Here is an 18,235-nt window from a genome sequence, read left to right on the forward strand (position 1 = left end):
TCAAAAGTGTTTTCTGTTTGGTTAGTAATGGTACATCCATACACACGCATTCCAAAAAAATGTCAGTAGAAAAAAGGAGGAAGTAAGAAAGTGGTATAGAACATAAATGGCATGGATCAAGGTACTATTAAAACAAGTTAAGGGTGAATACCAATTACATGTTTGTGAGTGAATTCTTGGTTCCTACATTTGGGTGTACTGATGTTGAGAAGAAGGACCTCAATGACATGACTGATGAACAGTTACTCAGGTTCATATGGCTCCACCCATGTGAGTAGTCACACTTTAAAGCCTGTCCTATACTCACTGTTAGTGCAATATACTCGAAATTCAGCACTAGCACAACTGAGGCAGTCCAGTCTGAGAAATCAAAAACATAGTTTATTAACAGATGGTTAACATTATAACACTCGTGGGAATCCGAAACATTACCACTCACAGGGCTTAAAAATCAGTGATATGCATATTTTTCCCTTGATGAATGGCATCTCAGAGAATGATACACATCTAGGTAATCTTCTTATTCATTGCAACTGTTACCACAAGTGTCAGTGTGTTTACCTAGGATGAAAGTAAAAGCTAAATAGATAAGCAAGGAGACACAAGCCAGCATATAGTAATCATGTGAGGTGCCGTACACACTCAAGTCGTGCCAGTGTGTATAGAGTGTTGCAAAGCACATAGAATAGATTCATGATAAAGCATGTTATGGCTACACCAGTGTCCTGATTTAAATGAGTTGTTACAATTTGTTAGTATACTGTAATTAATTTTACATTCATTGTTACTACTTCTTGTAATGGGAGTGGTAAACAGTATTGTGTATAACTGGAATAGGGGCATTATAATGTAGAGGGATACACTTTGTAATGATTAACCATGTACTTCCAGCCTTGCAGAAGGGGGAGGGGCAGTGATATGGATTACTTTCTCCCAGGTGGCACTATGACAGAGAACACTTATACTGAATCTGACAGAGTACTCTTTGTGCTGGCTGAGAAAGCCATTTGATGTGTTGCGGACTCAGAACACAACCGACTTAAGTAATACTCTAAAACCAGACCTCCTCCTTTCGCTGGTTGAATTGATAGCCACGCAGAAAGGTCATATTACTGCTGAGCAAATGTTCCAGCATATTTGGCAGTACAAAACTGAGCAGTGATACAGGATTATGACAATTAGTATCTCAGTTTCTGGTACTACTGTGGTTATGATCCTGCTTTGTGTAATCTGTGTCTACTTCAAGCGGAAAAAGCAGGTATCGAGTTGCCAGTGCACAGTTGTCAACAGACAGGGCTAACACTATTTTATAATGTTTAGATTAAGAAACAGCTAATGAACCATGTGGTTCGTGCTAAGAATTAGAGAATGGGGCACTGGAAAACTCTGTGTTTTTACGTCAACTTAAGAAAAATTTGTTACGATATGAGTATTTGTTGTCCAGAGATGTAAACAGGTCACAATCTGGAGACCAGATTTCTTCTAGGGCAGTGGAGTGTTGTATAATGACTCCATTGGCTAAATGATCTGCTCCTGTGAAGCTCATCAAAACAATGTCACACAGAGGGAAGCAAGTGTCAGCGTGAAGTCTAGATACTGTTTCACAAGAAAGCATATTCAGAATGAAACAGTGCTTATTCAGGAAGCTGATGAAGTGAAAGAAGCTAGCCAGCACATCTGAAGGATGAAGTTGGGCAATATTACACCTCCAGCCAGGCTCCTGCAGGAACTGGCTAAACAAGAAAATCAGAACAAATAAAGTCATCACCAATATAGACAAGCAGCATCCAGGGTAGGGCTGCTGCTGGCAGAAAAGTCCTGGCCAGCAGGCACTCATAAATAGTACTCCCCCACCCAAATCAGACCCTCACTCGCAGATGTTCTCAGATGCTCAACTAAACTCTCTGTATGGGGGTGTGTACATGATGCCGAACACAACCATCTTCATCAGTTCTTAACATCGAGCTGAAGACCACTGCATTCCAGATGAAGTATCCAGTCACTTTCCAAGGACTTCAACTAAACCAGCTGCAGGCATCTGTCTGAACAGGGGACCATATGCAGACAACTTGGCACCTTCGTACTGATGGGTCACCTGCTGTGCGACTATCTTCTGCCAGTGACTACCTCCCTATTATGTCAAATGTTCAAGCCTGGGCTAGGGGCTGCCTAGTCTCTCTCTGTTGCTGTTCAATGATTTATTTGGGCCCTCACTGGTGCTGATCACCACCCAGTGTGGGCATACATTTCGACTCTGGTCATACTGGGCACTACGGTTTAAACACCATCCTTCCCAGTGTGGTACACAGCAACCATAAGATAGCCAGGCTGCCAGGAACTGCACTTGACACACATTGGTGGCAGCTTCACCGACACCAATGCCTGTTTACCAGACCAGCAGTTGCTGACATCAGAATGCAGTGCATCTGCAGTCAACTATGTTATTGAGGGGCAACAGCTTTCCACCTGTTGGAATCCTAGCTCTATACCAAAATAAATGAAGGATTACTGTAAACAGGGATGTTCCACTAATGGTTCACCATGTGATTCCAGTAAAAGCAGCCCATGTCCAGTGAGGAATGGCACATTTCGCTAACCTACAAACTGCGAATTCTATTCAGCCCTACTGCATATGCTGTTCTCAGGTACAGGATGATTTAGTTGCTGTTCGAAGGCTGCAGGAAATCATCATGACTAGTCTCATGGAGTTGAAAGCTGCTGTGATGGGGAGGGCTTCTGAGAGTCATGTACCACGGATGTCAAACATACCTCAAGTACTATCGTCTCCTGTGGATACTGCTTCTGCTACAGCAAGTATAGGATCTCTCTACTCTTCCACTTGATTGTGTCATGACAGTGGTAGGTTCAGGTATCCTGTAAAGTGGAGAGAGGGACCAGGGAGGGTTCAGGATGTTACACCCATCCCTCTAACCAACAAGTTCAAGTGTTGTGTTCCATTGAAACTAACCCAGTGAGGCTCACTTCAACTACTGGGAAAGTGCTGTGTCTCATGTCAAGGGATGGCAAATGCAAAAGAGCAGGGTTCTATTAATTGTCAGCAGTTCAAACACGTGGCTAATAATGGTACCCTTTCGGAAATGCCAAGGTGGTTTGAGAAGGGACCCCATGTACACTCAGTGTATGCCCCTGGGAACATTATTGAACATGATGCAGAGGCTATTCTAGCAGCCATTGTTGGAACAGGGCGCACATTGGGACTGATGTGTCTGTTTTCTAGGCTCCTAGGTCATACTTTGATCATTCCAGTGACTGGTAGAGAAGGTTGAGAATGACAGCCTTGCCCATGGAGTTTCAATGAAGCTCGAAGTCTCCAGCATTGCCCCAAAACAGGTCACGGTCCCCTGGTTCTGAGTTGAGTGGACAGGGCACCCCTAAATAAGTCAGGTGTGCACTACACATCATCAGAAATTGCTATCCAGGTAGCTGAAAGAGTGAGGGACTTACACATGTGATTTTTGGATTAGGCGACACACTGTTCAGTCCAGATAATGATAGCTGTAGGAGATACAGAAGTCACCAAGTAACATTCAAAGAAATGTCCCCCCCTCCCACACACACACACACACACACACACACACACACACACACACACACACACACACACACAAGAAAGAGTATTAAAATCCTTGAAAAAGCATTTGCAACAAAGTGTCAAGTTTGAAACACTCCTAAAAAGCAGTGAAGTTCACACAACACTAGGTACAGAAGCCTGGTTATAACCTGACACTGACAGCAGTGAGATCTTGGGATAAAATTTAAGTGTATAATGAAAGGAAATGCTAATGCCAAATGGAGGCAATGTATTTGTCACATGAGACTCAAAACTGCAGATACATTCAAGACTGTTTGGGCAAAACTCAGTATTTGGGGTGATCATAAACTTATAATTGGATTATTCTATTGACAATCAGACTCATCTACTGATGTCATTGTAAATTTGAGACAAAATCTCAGTTCATTAATGTGTTAGTTCCCCAATCACACTGTAATTCACCAACAATCAACTGGGATAATTACAGTTTTGTTAGTGGTGGGTGTGACAAAGACATCTTGCGAAACAATGTTGGATACCTTCTCTGAAAACTACCAAGAACAGATAGTTCAGAATCCCACTCATGGTGGAAATATATTGGAACTAATGGTAACACACAAGACTTGACATATTTGAGACTGTTCACACTGAAACTGGCATCAGTGACCATGAGGCAGTTGTAGATACAATGATTACCAAAGTAAGAAGTGCAACTAAAACAAACAGATTTATATTTTCAGCAGACTAGATAAAGACACAATAGTGTCATTTCTCAACAAGGAACTTAAAACATTTAGCCCTGGACAGAAGCTTGTAAAGGAACTATGGTCCAAGTTTAAAATAATAGTTGACCAGGCACTGGATAGATATGTTCCTACTACAACTGCTCATGGTGGGAGGATCCTTCTATGGCATATAGCCACTGTGAAGAAACTTCTAAAAAAACAGACACTACTGTGAACTAAAGCAAAGCATAGGATTATAGATAGAGAGATGCTGAGTAAAACCCATTTGGCTGTTAAGAGGGCAGTATGTGAAGCCGTCAATGAATATTGTAGCAGAATATTATCGAAAGATTTTCCACAAAACTTGAAGAAATTCTGTAGATGTGTTAAAGCTGTTAGTGCACCAAAGTTGCCCAGACACCCACAAATGAGATAGGAAACTGAAACTGAGTGTAGCAAAGTAAAAGCAGAAATGCTTAACTCATTTTTCAAATGTTCTTTTACAATGAAAGATCCATGGGTAATCCCCTAATTTGATTCTTGTGCCATTGCAAAGCTGAGTGAAATAGATATTAGTGTCAGTGGCATTGAGATGCAGCTGAAATTGTTAAAACTTGACAAAGCTCCATGGCTTCATGAAATCCCTATCTATACCAAACTTGCAGCTGAGGTAGTCTGTGTTTTAACCATAATACATCAATGATCTCTCGAACAAAATAACTGCACACAGCAGTTGAAAGAAAGCACAAATCACATCCATTTAGGAGAAGCGCAGCAGAAGCAATCACAAAACTGCCACGCACTATCATTGACATCCATCTCTTGTCAAATCTTAGAACATATTCTGAGTTCAAACATAATGAGGTGTCTAGTTCCATACATGAATGGAATGGGACGAAGATATATCTGGTGTGATGGAAACTGCCCTCTGCTATGCACTTCACAGTTGTCTGCAGAGAATGGATGTAGGTGCAGATGTAGATATAGACATATACATTTATTATCAAAAGTAGCATCGTAAGTGGTACACATTCATTCACAGACGTACTCTGAAAGCCACCACATGGTGCATGGTAGAGGGTACCTTGTACACTACTCTTGTTCCACTCGCAAACAGAGTGATGAAGAAACAACTCTCTATATGTGTCGATTATGAGCCCTAATTTCTCTTATATTACCTTTTTTATCTTTATGCAAAATGTACATTGGCAGCAGTAGAATCATTCCGCAGTCAGCTTCAAATGCCAGTTCTCAATAGTGTTCCACAAAAAAAAAAACATCACCTTCCCTCCAGGGATTCCGATTTGATTTCCCGAAGTATCTCCGTAAAACTTGTGCATTGCTAGAACCTATCTTGCAGCCTCACTTTGTATAACCTACCAGTAACAAATCTAGCAGCCTGACTCTGGACTGCTTCAATGTCTTCCTTCAATTGAGCTGGTAGGGATACCAAACACTTGTGCAATCCTCAAGAATGTATCATACTAGCATTCTACTTGTGATCTCCTTTACAGATGAACCACACTCAGCACACTTCTAATTCTGTATTAAAACATTACGGGATGCTTTTCCATTCATCAGCAAATAGCTGCAGATTGCTGCTCATCCTGCCATCAGATCATTTTTGAAGATAGAGAATAATAGTGATCTTATTACAACTTCCCTGCGGAACTCCTGGAAACACCCTTGTCTCTAGCTGATTAGAGACTAAACTGAGTATCTTTTGGTGATCAGGACATATCATGTTGTCTTGGATTGACAGTCATTGACAAATGTAGAAGTAGCTTCAGATGTGCCCCAGGAATGTGCATTGGGACTCTCAGTTCATGCTGAGTGTTTATTAATGACCTTTCAGACAATATTAATAGGAACCTTAGATGCAGAGAATGTAATTATCTATAATGACATATCATTTGAAAAAAGCTGCACAAATATTCATTCTGATCTTGTTAAGTTTTTAAAATGGTACAAAGATTAGCAACTTGGATGAAATGTTCCAAATTTAAAATTGTTCAGAAAATAGTACAATGTATTATCTTCTGGTTACAATACCAATAAGTCACAGTGGAATTGGTTAACTCAGACAATATCTGAGTGTAACAATTTGTTGAGAAATGGAATGGAGTGATAACACAATGTCAGTGGCATGTAACGCAGGCGACTGCCGTTCACTGATATAGTCCTAGGGAAATGCAATCTACCTACAAAGGAGATAGCATACAAATCAATTTTGGTACACATCTAGAATACTGCTCAAGTGTGTGGGACCCATACCAAACAGGACTAATAGTGGATATTTAGTGGATACAAAGAATGATAGCACAATTGGCCACTGGTCTGTCAGCTCCATGGAAGAGTGTCATTAAGATGATGAAAGAACTGAACTGGCAGACGCTTGAATACAGACCCACCTATGCAGTGAAAGCCTACTTAGAAAATTTCTAGGACCAACTTCAACAGATGAATGTAGGAATATACTACAACTTCCCATGCATCAATCCCAATGGATTGCAAAGACAAGGTGAGACTAATCACAGTATGCACAGAGGTGTTTAAGCAATCATTTTTCCTGGGCTCCATACTTGAATGGAATGGGGAAAAGCTCTAATAACTGTAAAATGGGATGTACCCCCTACCACACACTTCACAGTGGTTTGAGAGTAGGGATATAGCTGTAAAAGTAATCATAATTTACACTTGACGGTCTGTCATGACAGTAAATTGTATGGTTACCCAACAACTAAAATTTTCATACAGAGTCTTTGAAACTGCAACAGCTTTACTGGAATGTCAGGCAAAAAAATTTCTGCAATGGAGCAGGTCATTAAAATTACTTATTATTATTAATAGTAGTATCAGTGGTGGTGGTGATGGTGGTGGTGCTGGTGCTGGTAGTAGTATTTTGTGAATCGAGTACAGTAATAAAATTGTAATACAATATGCCTACAAAGTATCACTTTTTTGAAACCCTGTAATTGTCTCCTGCTGTGATGCATAAGTTTGACATTTGGCTCAAAGATGCCTACAGCCTTTCTCTGTAATGGTGCAAAGGCATGGAGCCCTGTGGCATAACCCTCAGGCTTGTTAACACATCAAACAGCAAGGTGGTGACACATGCAGGAAACAGGCCACAGAACATAAGTGCATGTGAGATGTAAGGTGAGTTAAAGATGTCATATTGGCACCAAATTTCACAATTCTACCCAATGAAATCGTAGATGTGTCATACAACATACAGGTTGTCACACTCTCACCCATATCTCACATCTTCTTATGATAACTCTGTGATGGAGGTCATAATCATGACACCCAGCATCAAAATCAAGTGGTTTCCTTATGGGTGATCCAGGAAAAACATTCCTGGCACACTGCCACTCAGAACCAACACAAAAAGCCCTCAGGGGGTGGCATATAGAGCGTCAATGAAAACACCTTTTCCCTTGGGGCATTGATTTCCACACATTTTGCTGTCAAAAACGACAGCTCGTAGAGTGATAAGCAACAGGACAATGTTCGACAACATTCGGTACTGCTGACACCTGCTGGATGATTCAACCTTACTCTAAGGACATTGTGGGGCTCCAACAACACTGAACATGACCTGACCCCTTTGGGGTGCAGTGCAACCACAATTTTTGCTTTTGTACAGAGTGGAACAACCAGGTACCATTCAAAATCATTCAATGAAATTTGAATGTGATCCCAAGCAACAAAGTGTGATCACAGAGGGATTCAACACAGACATGCTTTCATAAAACAAAACCACTGCAGCATTATGTACTTTTGATATAAATTTATTGAATTTTAGGCCTATTTTTGCTTGTTACTTACAACTATAATCTGTTCTAGGCATTATGAGTCCATGGAAGTTTAGTGATGTGAAACTGTGTCAAGGAAAAATGTGTAACAGCTTTAAAATATCTGTCATGAAATGATGGATGGTAGAAAACTGTATGTCCCAGCAGTTGTAAAGTGAAACCACCTCTTTAAAACAACAGATTGTTTACTTTTTGCCAATTTCTCCTTATATTTGTTGCTTACTACGATAATAAGGATTATTTTTGTGAAAAAAATTTAAAATTATATTCAAAAGTGAAACCACCTCCTTAAAATAGTTGATTGTTTAGTTTTTGGCAATTTCTTCTCGTATTCATTGCTTCCTATAATGATAAAGGTCAATTTTGTGAAAAATTTTAAATTTTTTATGCTGTTGTGTTGTGTTAGGTTAATTCAAGCAATATATTAGGTATGGATAAGACAATGATTTTTTAAAAAAAAATAAGTTTATGATATTTTATCTTATCTGACCCTGGGCAGATCTACTCCTCTACAAACAGTACTTATTTACATTACTCTGATAAATGACAGGCATAAATAAACCCACGGCTACAGAAGTAGGAGTAGGAAGAAGAGTAGGAGGAGGATAACAAAGCGATTGTGCTTAACCAATGGATGTTGGCATGACAGTGGGTTTAGTCGAGGCCAAATATTTGCTACACTATTCTAGCATGGACGAAAAATCTGTAACTTGGACTGTGCTTCACACTTTCAATCAAATTTTCTTGGCATTAAAGGATACTGCTAAAGATCCTTTTAGCTTCAAATAATGGAAATTAACAACTGTAAAGAATGTACAGAAATTAGGGTGGCATCCATTCACATATTAAAAGTAGCGCATAGGCAAATTCATTCTCTCTCTCTCTCTCTCTCTCTCTCTCTCTCTCTCTCTCTCTCTCTCTCTCTCATACGTACAGATAAGCTTATTGCAAAAGTTAGGTGAATAGCAAAACTTCTCTGTGCAGAGAGGGGGGAGAGGCAAGCTTCTTGATATGATGTTCTTTACCTAGGGACACAATGGGAGTTATTTAGAACCCTACCTCTGTGAAAGGCTGTGAAGTAAGACTACTTCTCAATAAAAATGTGATAAGCATCATGCATACCCTCAGGTCCTTCTTCAGTCTTTCAATATTACGTGGTGACTTTATCTCCTCTGCGCCAACTGTAAAAATCATTGTACTATGCACCAGGGAAAGCAATTTCTGTAAGAGATCTTCACTTGCACCATGTGCTGCTGCTATGAGGATGACACTGAAATAAAAATGCAGATACTCTTTCATTTTTCAGTGAGATAATGAAGTACTTAGATCAATATTTCTAAAATCTTATTTCATATTCATCAAAAATGGTATCATAAAGGAAATTACATTAATACACCATTTTAAAAAGTCATTTAATAAAATCACTTAACAGATGAAAGTCACTGAATATCTCAGAGTATCTGTCAGATTATACCGTTAATCCTGTGCACAGACCACCCCCTCTTCTACCAACAATGTACTGTGGCTGTGGGGCTCTTGAGGAATGGGGGAACGCATCCAAGTGGAGAAATGGACAGGTTGTCCCACATTTTTAAGAAGGTAAAAGAGGGCAATGTACAGAACTATTGACCACTTATTCACATTTACTGTAAAATTATGGAACATGAAACTGGGGCTTTAACCCTGTTCATGAATTACATTTTGGAGACAAGAACCAACACAGATTCTATAAACATCACTCTTGTGTAACTCAAGCTCACTGTCTTTGTTCATGTGACCACTAAGCCTCCAATACTTCATGCCATGTCATTCATTTTCCAGACAGCGTTAAATAAGGTTCCACACCTTTGGCTGGTAAAGAAAATGCTTGCTTCTACACCTACATCGATACTCCGCAAGCCACCACACAGTGTGTGGCGGACAGTACCTTGTACTACTACTTGTCATTTCCTTTCCTGTTCCACTCGCAAATAGTGCAATGGAAAAACAGCTGTCTATATGCATCCATATGAGCCCTAATTTCTCAAATATTATCTTCATAATGAATGTTGGTGGCAATAGAATCGTTTGGCAGTCAGCTTCAAATGCCAGTTCTCTAAATTTTCTCAATAGTGTTTATTGAAAAGAACATAGTCTTCCCTCCAGGGATTCCAATTTGAGTTCCAAAAGCATCTCCATAACACTTACATTTTGCTCCAACCTACTGCTAACGAATCTAGCAGCCCACCCATGAACAGCTTCAATGTCTTCCTTCAATCTAAACTGGTAAGGATCCCAAACACTTGTGCAGTACTCAAGAATAGGTCACACTAGTGCCCTATAAGCGGTTTCCTTTACAGGCGAACCACTCTTTCCTAAAATTCTCTCAATAAACTGAAGTCGACCATTCGCCTTCGCTACCACAGTTTTCAAATGCTCCTTCCCATTTCATATTGGCTTGCAACGTTACACCCAAATATTTAAACAACTTAACTGTGTCAAGCAAGACACTAGTAACCGAACATTACAGGTTTGTTCTTTCTACTCATCCACATTAACTTACAGTTTCCTACATTTAAAGCTAGCTGCCATCAAATCACACCAACTAGAAATTTTGTTTAAGTCATCTTGCATCTTTCTACAGTCACTCAACTTCAATATCTCACCATACACCACAGCAACATCAGCAAACAACCACAGATTGCTGCCCACTCTGTCCACCAAATCATTTCATCAGTGGTCCTATCACACTTCCCTGGGGCACTCCTAGCGATACTCTTATCTCTGATGAACACTTGCCATTGAGGACAACATACTGGGTTCTATTACTTAAGAAGTCTTTGAGCCACTCACATATCTGTGAACTTATTCTACATGCTTGTACCTTTGTTAACAGCCTGCAATGGAGCACCATGTCAAATGCTTTCTGGACATCTAGAAATATGGAATCTGCCGGTTCCCCTTCACTCATACTTCTAAGTATATCATGTGACAAAAGGGCAAGTTGAGCTTCGCACGAGTGATGCTTTCTGAAACCATGCTGATTTGTGGACAAAAGCTTCTCAGCCTCAAGAAAGTTTATTACATTTGAACTGAGAATACGCTCAAGGATTCTGCAGCAAGTCAAAGTTTGGGACACTGGTCTGCAATTTTGCAGATCTGTTCTCTTACCCTTCTTATATACTGTAGACACCTGTACTTTTTTCCAGTTGCTTGAGACTCTGTGCCAGGTCAGAGATTCACAATAAATGCAAGCTACCTAAGGGCCAATGCCATAGAGTACCCTTTGTAAAATTGAACTGGGATTCCATACGGACTTCGAGATTTATTTGCTTTCAAGCTGTTTCTGTACACCATAGCTGCTCATTACTATGTCATCAATATGAGAGTCTGTCCAATGGTCCAATAATGATATGTTTGAACGATTCTCCTGTGTTAATGATTTCTTGAACATGAAATTTAAAACTTCAGCTTCTGTTTTGCTTATGTTTGTATGATTCTCCTTTGTGAATGATTTCTTGAATGGGAAATTTAAAATTTCAGGTTCCATTTTGCTATCTTCAACTGCCATACCAGACTGGTCAATAAGGGACTGAACTGATGCCTTAGACCCGCTTAGTGTTTTTTACGTAGGACCAGAATTTTCTTGGGTTCTCTGTCAGATCTTTTGCTAAGGTGTGATGGTGGTCGTCGTCATATGGTTCACACATAGATCTTTTCACAGATACACAAATCTCTAAGAACCTTTGCTTGTCATCATTTGTGCATTCATTTTCAAACACCCTCTGCTTCCTCAGCATCTTCCAATTTTCATTATTAAACCATGGTGGGTATTTTACATCCTTTGTCCACTTACTAGACACATAACTCTCCAGACTACGATTTACAATTTGCTTAAACTTTGCCCATAATTCCTCTATATCCATCTTATTGGAACCTAGTGATGTCAATGCACTGTCTTAGTGACATGCTAACAACTGCTCTATCTAGCAGAAACACTCTGCTAGCCTTTTTGACTGATTTTTTTAAACTTTCATAATCATAGTTGCTATAATAACATCATGACTGCTAATCCCTGTTTCTACACTGACATTGTCAATAAGGTCCAGCCTATTTGTAGCTACAAGATCTAAGATATTTCTATTGTGTGTGGCCCAGTTTATACTTGGTAGGTTAAAGTCCCCTCCAACTATTGTTTCATGACCTGGGTATTTTAACACTATTGACAGTGGACTTTCTTTGAATGTCTCTAGAACTGTCACAGTGGAATCAGGTGGCTGATAAAAACAACCAACAATTAACTTGGTTTCACCTACACTTGTTATACACGATCAGTTAATTCACTGTCACATTCAATTTCGACCTCAATAAAGACAATATTTTTGTCAACTGCAATAAACACTCTCCCTCCTATAGACTCTAATCTGTCTTTCCTATATACACTCAAGAACTTGCTAAATATGTCAGCTCTCTCGACTTTGGGTTTCAGCCAGTTCTTGGTGCCAAGAATAATTTGAACATGAGAACCTTCCTGGAGGACAGTAAATTCAGGAACTTTACCACGGATACTTTGACAGTTTACTGATACAATTTTGGAAGCTGAAATGCCTTTACTCTGAACGCCGCATATCAACTGGCGAGTGTTCATCAGAACACCTTGAACTACTGTCTAGCCTAAAAAAACCTCGTACACACTCCACAAGTACTCTACTATCCAAGTAGCTGCTTCCTTTGTGTAGTGCATCCCTGACCTATTGAAGGGAGTCCTACAAATCACCACACGATAATGCAAATGTAGAAATCTGCAGTCAAGCCCATCACAGAGTCAACAAAGCCTTTGGATGAGACCTCTGCTTGACTCCAAACCAAAGGATCCCAATCAACTCTGTGAACAATGCTGCAAATTGCAAGCTCTGCTTGCATCCCATGCATGAGGCCAGCAGTCTTCACCACCTCTGGCAGCTGCTTGTATGAACTGAGGATGGCATCAGAACCCACAGAACAGGCACCATTGGTGTCGACATGAGCCATAAGCTGCAGACAACTGCACCAGCATGCTCGACAGCCGCACACAAGGCTGCATCCACGTCTCGGATGAGGCCTCCTGGCAGACTTACCAAGTGCCAATTGGCTTTCTTTCCAGCCCTGAATGCTATCTGCCTAAGGGACTCCACAATGCACCTAACATTCCAGTTTCCAATAAATAGTAAACCTCTCCCCCAATGTGCCTACTGAAGGAGTGACCACCTGTCCACTCTCAAGGTAAATGAGCGAGGCTAGGCGGACAGTCCCCACATTGGCCCTCTGCCTCGTGTGACGCAAATGTGTTACCACCTCCCACTCACTGTTGTGAGGGCAGATCCACTGCATCGGGTAGATTAAGAGGTGCCTGAGGAGCAGACCTCGTGGGCAAAACAAGCAACACCTGAGGTGTCCCATGTGATGCGCCAGAATTTCCTCTACTACTACATTCAAGGCTGCAGCCTGAAGGTGACTGACCTAACCAAAAATGCATTCAGCTATATACAAACTGCAGCCAGCTCCTCCTGCGTCCGCACACAGCATGCACACACCCTAACCATCCTAGCACAACTAACTGAAGAAGTAACCTATAAAAACAGACAGAATCTTAGATATGCAACTTGCTACCCTCCTGATGTGTCATCAATGGACAATTTTGTGTTAATGAGCTATGTAAATAGCTGTTTAGTGAGCAATTATTGTGCTACAGATTGAATTAAATCGCCATTACAAAAATGCAAAATTGAACCCCTTAAACAGAAAAACAAGCATGAAATTTAATAAATGTACAAAATTTAAAATTGCTGCTCTATAAATGTATATCAGCCACAAGCTGGAGCCTGACTGGCTGGCTTACTAAACAAATGGATAGTTGCCTTCAAAACAAAACAAAAAATGAGCAAACTACTGCACTACAGACAATGAATTTACACCTCTTAACTGGCTGTTCAGTATGCAACTATAGCACTAAGACTGAATGAAATCACTCTTGCAAAAACACGAGATAGAACCTCTTAAACAGAAAAACATGCACAAAATGTAATTACTATACTGCGAGGAAAACACAGAAAAAGATAAACACTTAACTTGCCACTCTGTAGATGTATATCGTCTGGGAGCTAGAGCTTGACTGAGTAATCCCAAATCAAGAACAATAAACATGTAAGGTCAGACTCTGGCTATCCACATGGCCAGATAACTGCTGCTTACACACCATCTGACAAGATATGTGATTGGTCAAAAGAAGATAAAGTTTGAAAAGGTGTAATGTTCATTTTTAGAGTTTCTGTTGCAGTTTTTTTTACTGAAAACTGTGAATACTTTTATTTTTCATACACTACAAATGACTAGTTTTTGCCATTAGCCACCACGAAATTATTTCAACATAGACCATCTGGTACACAAGCTCACGGAGTAGCTTCCTGTGCCTTCCGCCTAGTAATATTGTGATCAAGTGGTGAATGGCAATATTATCCAATGCTGTGAATGGCAGGAACCAATCATTTGTGAAGTCCAAAAACATAAATATACATGGCACAGACTGAACAATAAGTATGTTATATGTCATTCTCAATCGAATGATGTCATCAGCATTAAAGCAACATCTGGCTTTTCCCAAGAAAAAGTGACTAAATCACAATGTTTGCTATAAATACAAATGATCTTACTGATTACTTCAGTAGCTCTCAGAGGCTACTGGCAGAGGATGCATTTGCTAACAAGGGGATGATGGTGGTGGTGATGATGATGATGATGATGATGTTTGGCGTGTGGGGTGCTCAACTGCACAGTCATCAGCGCCTGCAAAAAGTCCCAATTTTTGCACCATCCATTTTCTTTTCACAATCCAATCTAGTCACTTGTAGTGATGCAAGGGGTACCAAATTTGTTATAAAAATCAGTAAATTACTCAATGGGCAGTATTTTTCAGTACAGGTATTTTGTTCATTCCAAGCACATATCGATTCGGGACGTCATCGTCTAGACACAGTTAACTGTAATCTGAATCTGTTTTAGCAAACTAATTGTTTCTTTCAAGTGATAAAATTTTATTGATTATGAAATACAATTTTTTGAAGTTTATTCAGGATGGGAAATGTTAATTAGTAATTGCAGGCCATAATTTATCTGTTTAATGTAAAGGTGTTTTGAATTTTGTGTGTATGAAAAAAAATGAATTAATATGTGCGGCTTTTACTCTGAGACGAGTTATCAGTTAGAGTGCTAAAAGTGCGCGTATACAGTTTGCTGAACTGCGTGGTGAATTTTATTTTTTGTGATTTTGACCCGAATGGAAACAAATCCAGTTTCATTCAGACTTTACATGACATAGACACATCATGTTATTACAAAAGAGTCATTTAGCCCATTAGGGAAAACTGAAACCTGTGCGCTCGATTTGAAATACGTTACGTGCTAGTGCGTGATCAAGCAGTCCAGTGAATCGTGTACAATAGTTGCAAATTCGTTTGGACTTAATGTATGAAGTTGGAAATTAATTTTGAGACAAGTGCTGATTTTGACAAAAAATGAACCAAAAGTTTATTCAAAATATTGAGGTTCTGTTTTAATTGACACACATATCACCTTGTTGATCACATTGCTTAGCAACACTGTAATGTAGATTAATTAATTCATTAGGATGATTTGCGACATAATAAGTCCCATTACACATACAAAATGTTACACGAAATTTGCTGACCGCATGAGAGTATGAGAGTGATTTTATTTCCAGAAATGCCAATAAACCGGTGATTTCAACAGTTAAATTACTAACTTTGTGTAACTTCATTGATTGTCCCATGCCACTGCTGAATGTGTTGTATCGTGTCTCTTCACAAGAGATCTCAAAAAGCCAGGATAAACAATAAATAAGAAGAAGACTAAAGAAGAGGCATCGGTATACACTCTCACAAATAATGATGATGAAACGATGAGGACAACACAAACACCCAGTCACCAGAAAGAGAAAAATCCCCAACCCGGCCAGGAAACGAACTCGGGACCCCAGGACCCAGAGGCAGCAACGCTAGCTCCTAGACCAGGAGCTGTGGACTGCAAACAAGAAGTTTGCTTAATTAGAAAACTGGTTTGAAATTTAGGAACACTTGCAGATGATCAATACATGGTGCAAAGACTGATAGCAGACTCTCAAGATAGGCAAATATGAGGTAAAGTTGTTAAATAGGTGAAGATGTTCAACACTAAGATTACAATCAGTGGGCTTGGTCACAACGGACAAATTTTTCTATAATATTCAGGAGCAGGTAGAAATAAGGTTCACAGTAATTCAAACAGACAGTGGTGTAGAGAATAGTGGAACAAACTGACAGTTCAAAATGATCAGTAATGAGAGATTTCACACGCTGAAACACAAAAACTGTCATCGAGTGATAAATCTGTACAGAGAGTAATCCCAAATCAAGAACACGAAACAAGCAAGGTCAGACTCTGGCTATCCACATGGCATGATAACTGTAGCTTCTTGGAACATGAAAGAGTGAATGCAATTCTGCCTTTCATAGCATTTATTTGCGGTATCATACCAGGGGACATGCTTACCTTGCACATCTCCCACCCTTCACAGTGCCATGTGACAATTTGCTGCCTGTACAGCGACTGTATCTCTGACTGCCCATGAATATTGATACTTGGGCTGAATGAAAGATCTGCGTCGTTTTGGTATATTAACATGACCCACTCCCTTCCCCTAATGGACATGTAGGCTGAAACTGGCAACTGGCATGGCCACCAACGGAAGGAGAGAGAGAAATGCCGCAATCCTTAACAAAGTGTCCCACAAGATGTCTATGCTGTGATTGGCTGTTTCAAGTATTGTACTGGGGCCACAGGTTATAGAACCAGCTGTTTGGGCCTGACTGCAGGAAGTGAGTGCCAGTGGTAGAGCTCTGAGAGCAGTAACAGTTCTGCCTCCATGGATAGCTCACTGTCTTTATGTTTGACCTTCACTGCATTTTCTAATTTGTAGAAGGGATCATTTTCTTGGTAGGAACCACAATTAGCTCACGAGTTGCAATTCCACTGACACAAACAGGTGTTCACTGAGGAACCCCTTTTGTCAGCCAAGACACAGGTAGATGTTGTAACAATATTTTTTTAATTGATGGAATGCAAATGAATTACAAAATATATCTTGTTTGTTTAGTATGAAATATGTTTTAAATCTGTACATAATTTCAAATTATCGTCATGTGGCAGAGTTGAGGGCGAATCAAGCAGACTATGTTTAGGTGTTTTCCAGTGTGCCCTTGGTCTGGGTAAAAGCTTGCACGGTCTATGAGCTGCTTATGCAATATGGTGAGCACATAGTTGAACTTAGTTATTTCAATGCAACAGTTTGTAATTCTGGTGATGCATTGTCATGGTGTTTTAGTGTGAACAGTTATACTGAACTTTATTCGAGAATCAGTTATTTAATCAACTTCAGTGAACTGGTTAGATGTGGGGGAATTTGCTTACATTAACGAATCAGTGCGCAGGACAATGGCTTTAGGACAGAAGTAAACACTGCCTGCGTATGCCATGTTTGCATTAGCATTTCAAAATCATATTTCATTCTTGGGTACACTATCATCATTGTAAGACCACCATTTCAGATAACTTGTTTTCTTGAATTAAAAATAACATTAACATTGAACATAATTCTGATGTCAGAGCACATCCATGTGCTAATGGACTATTCCTAATTAATCTTATTTAATAATTCATATTTATTTCAGTTTAATAATCACTGGTTGTTCCTTAGCCATGTTACTATTATTTGAAGAATTTCTTGGGGGCACAATGCATCAGCACACAACCAGACCGCTATGTTTGCAGACGATCCACTAAATTTATTAAATGGCTGTGTGCTTGCACACTGGTTGTTACGTAGCAGCCTTCCTTTTTTTTCCTGTAAACTAAGTGGCACATTGTGACTGGTTACCTTTTATGAGAAAATAAAACCCCAATAGCACATGTGAAGTTGCAATGTTATTTGGATATGTACTTCTAAAACTAAGCACCAAAAATGACTCTCCATCACTTAACCTAAATCACCCAGCTTGTTGTAATTTGCAATATTGTATCCCTTCTTTGCTCTTCTCCACTATCTTCCACAACCTTCCTTCTGTTTCCTC

At 39.8% G+C, this 18,235-nt stretch overlaps 1 protein-coding gene across 2 annotated transcripts in view; it reads right to left on the reverse strand.

Moving 5' to 3' along the window:
- The window catches only part of LOC126252070 (protein fuzzy), a 163,902-nt gene that overhangs the window by 111,690 nt on the left and 33,977 nt on the right, over positions 1–18,235 (reverse strand). For both annotated transcript variants that reach the window (XR_007545826.1, XM_049952917.1), the window contains exon 3: positions 9,219–9,366. Coding sequence is in view for 1 of the 2 variants with exons in the window: in XM_049952917.1 (XP_049808874.1) it covers positions 9,219–9,366 (148 nt within the window). In the remaining variant the exon portion in view is untranslated. The remainder of the gene's footprint in view (positions 1–9,218; positions 9,367–18,235) is intronic.

This window comes from Schistocerca nitens, chromosome 4, assembly GCF_023898315.1.
Source record: "Schistocerca nitens isolate TAMUIC-IGC-003100 chromosome 4, iqSchNite1.1, whole genome shotgun sequence".
NCBI classification, from domain to species: domain Eukaryota; kingdom Metazoa; phylum Arthropoda; class Insecta; order Orthoptera; family Acrididae; genus Schistocerca; species Schistocerca nitens.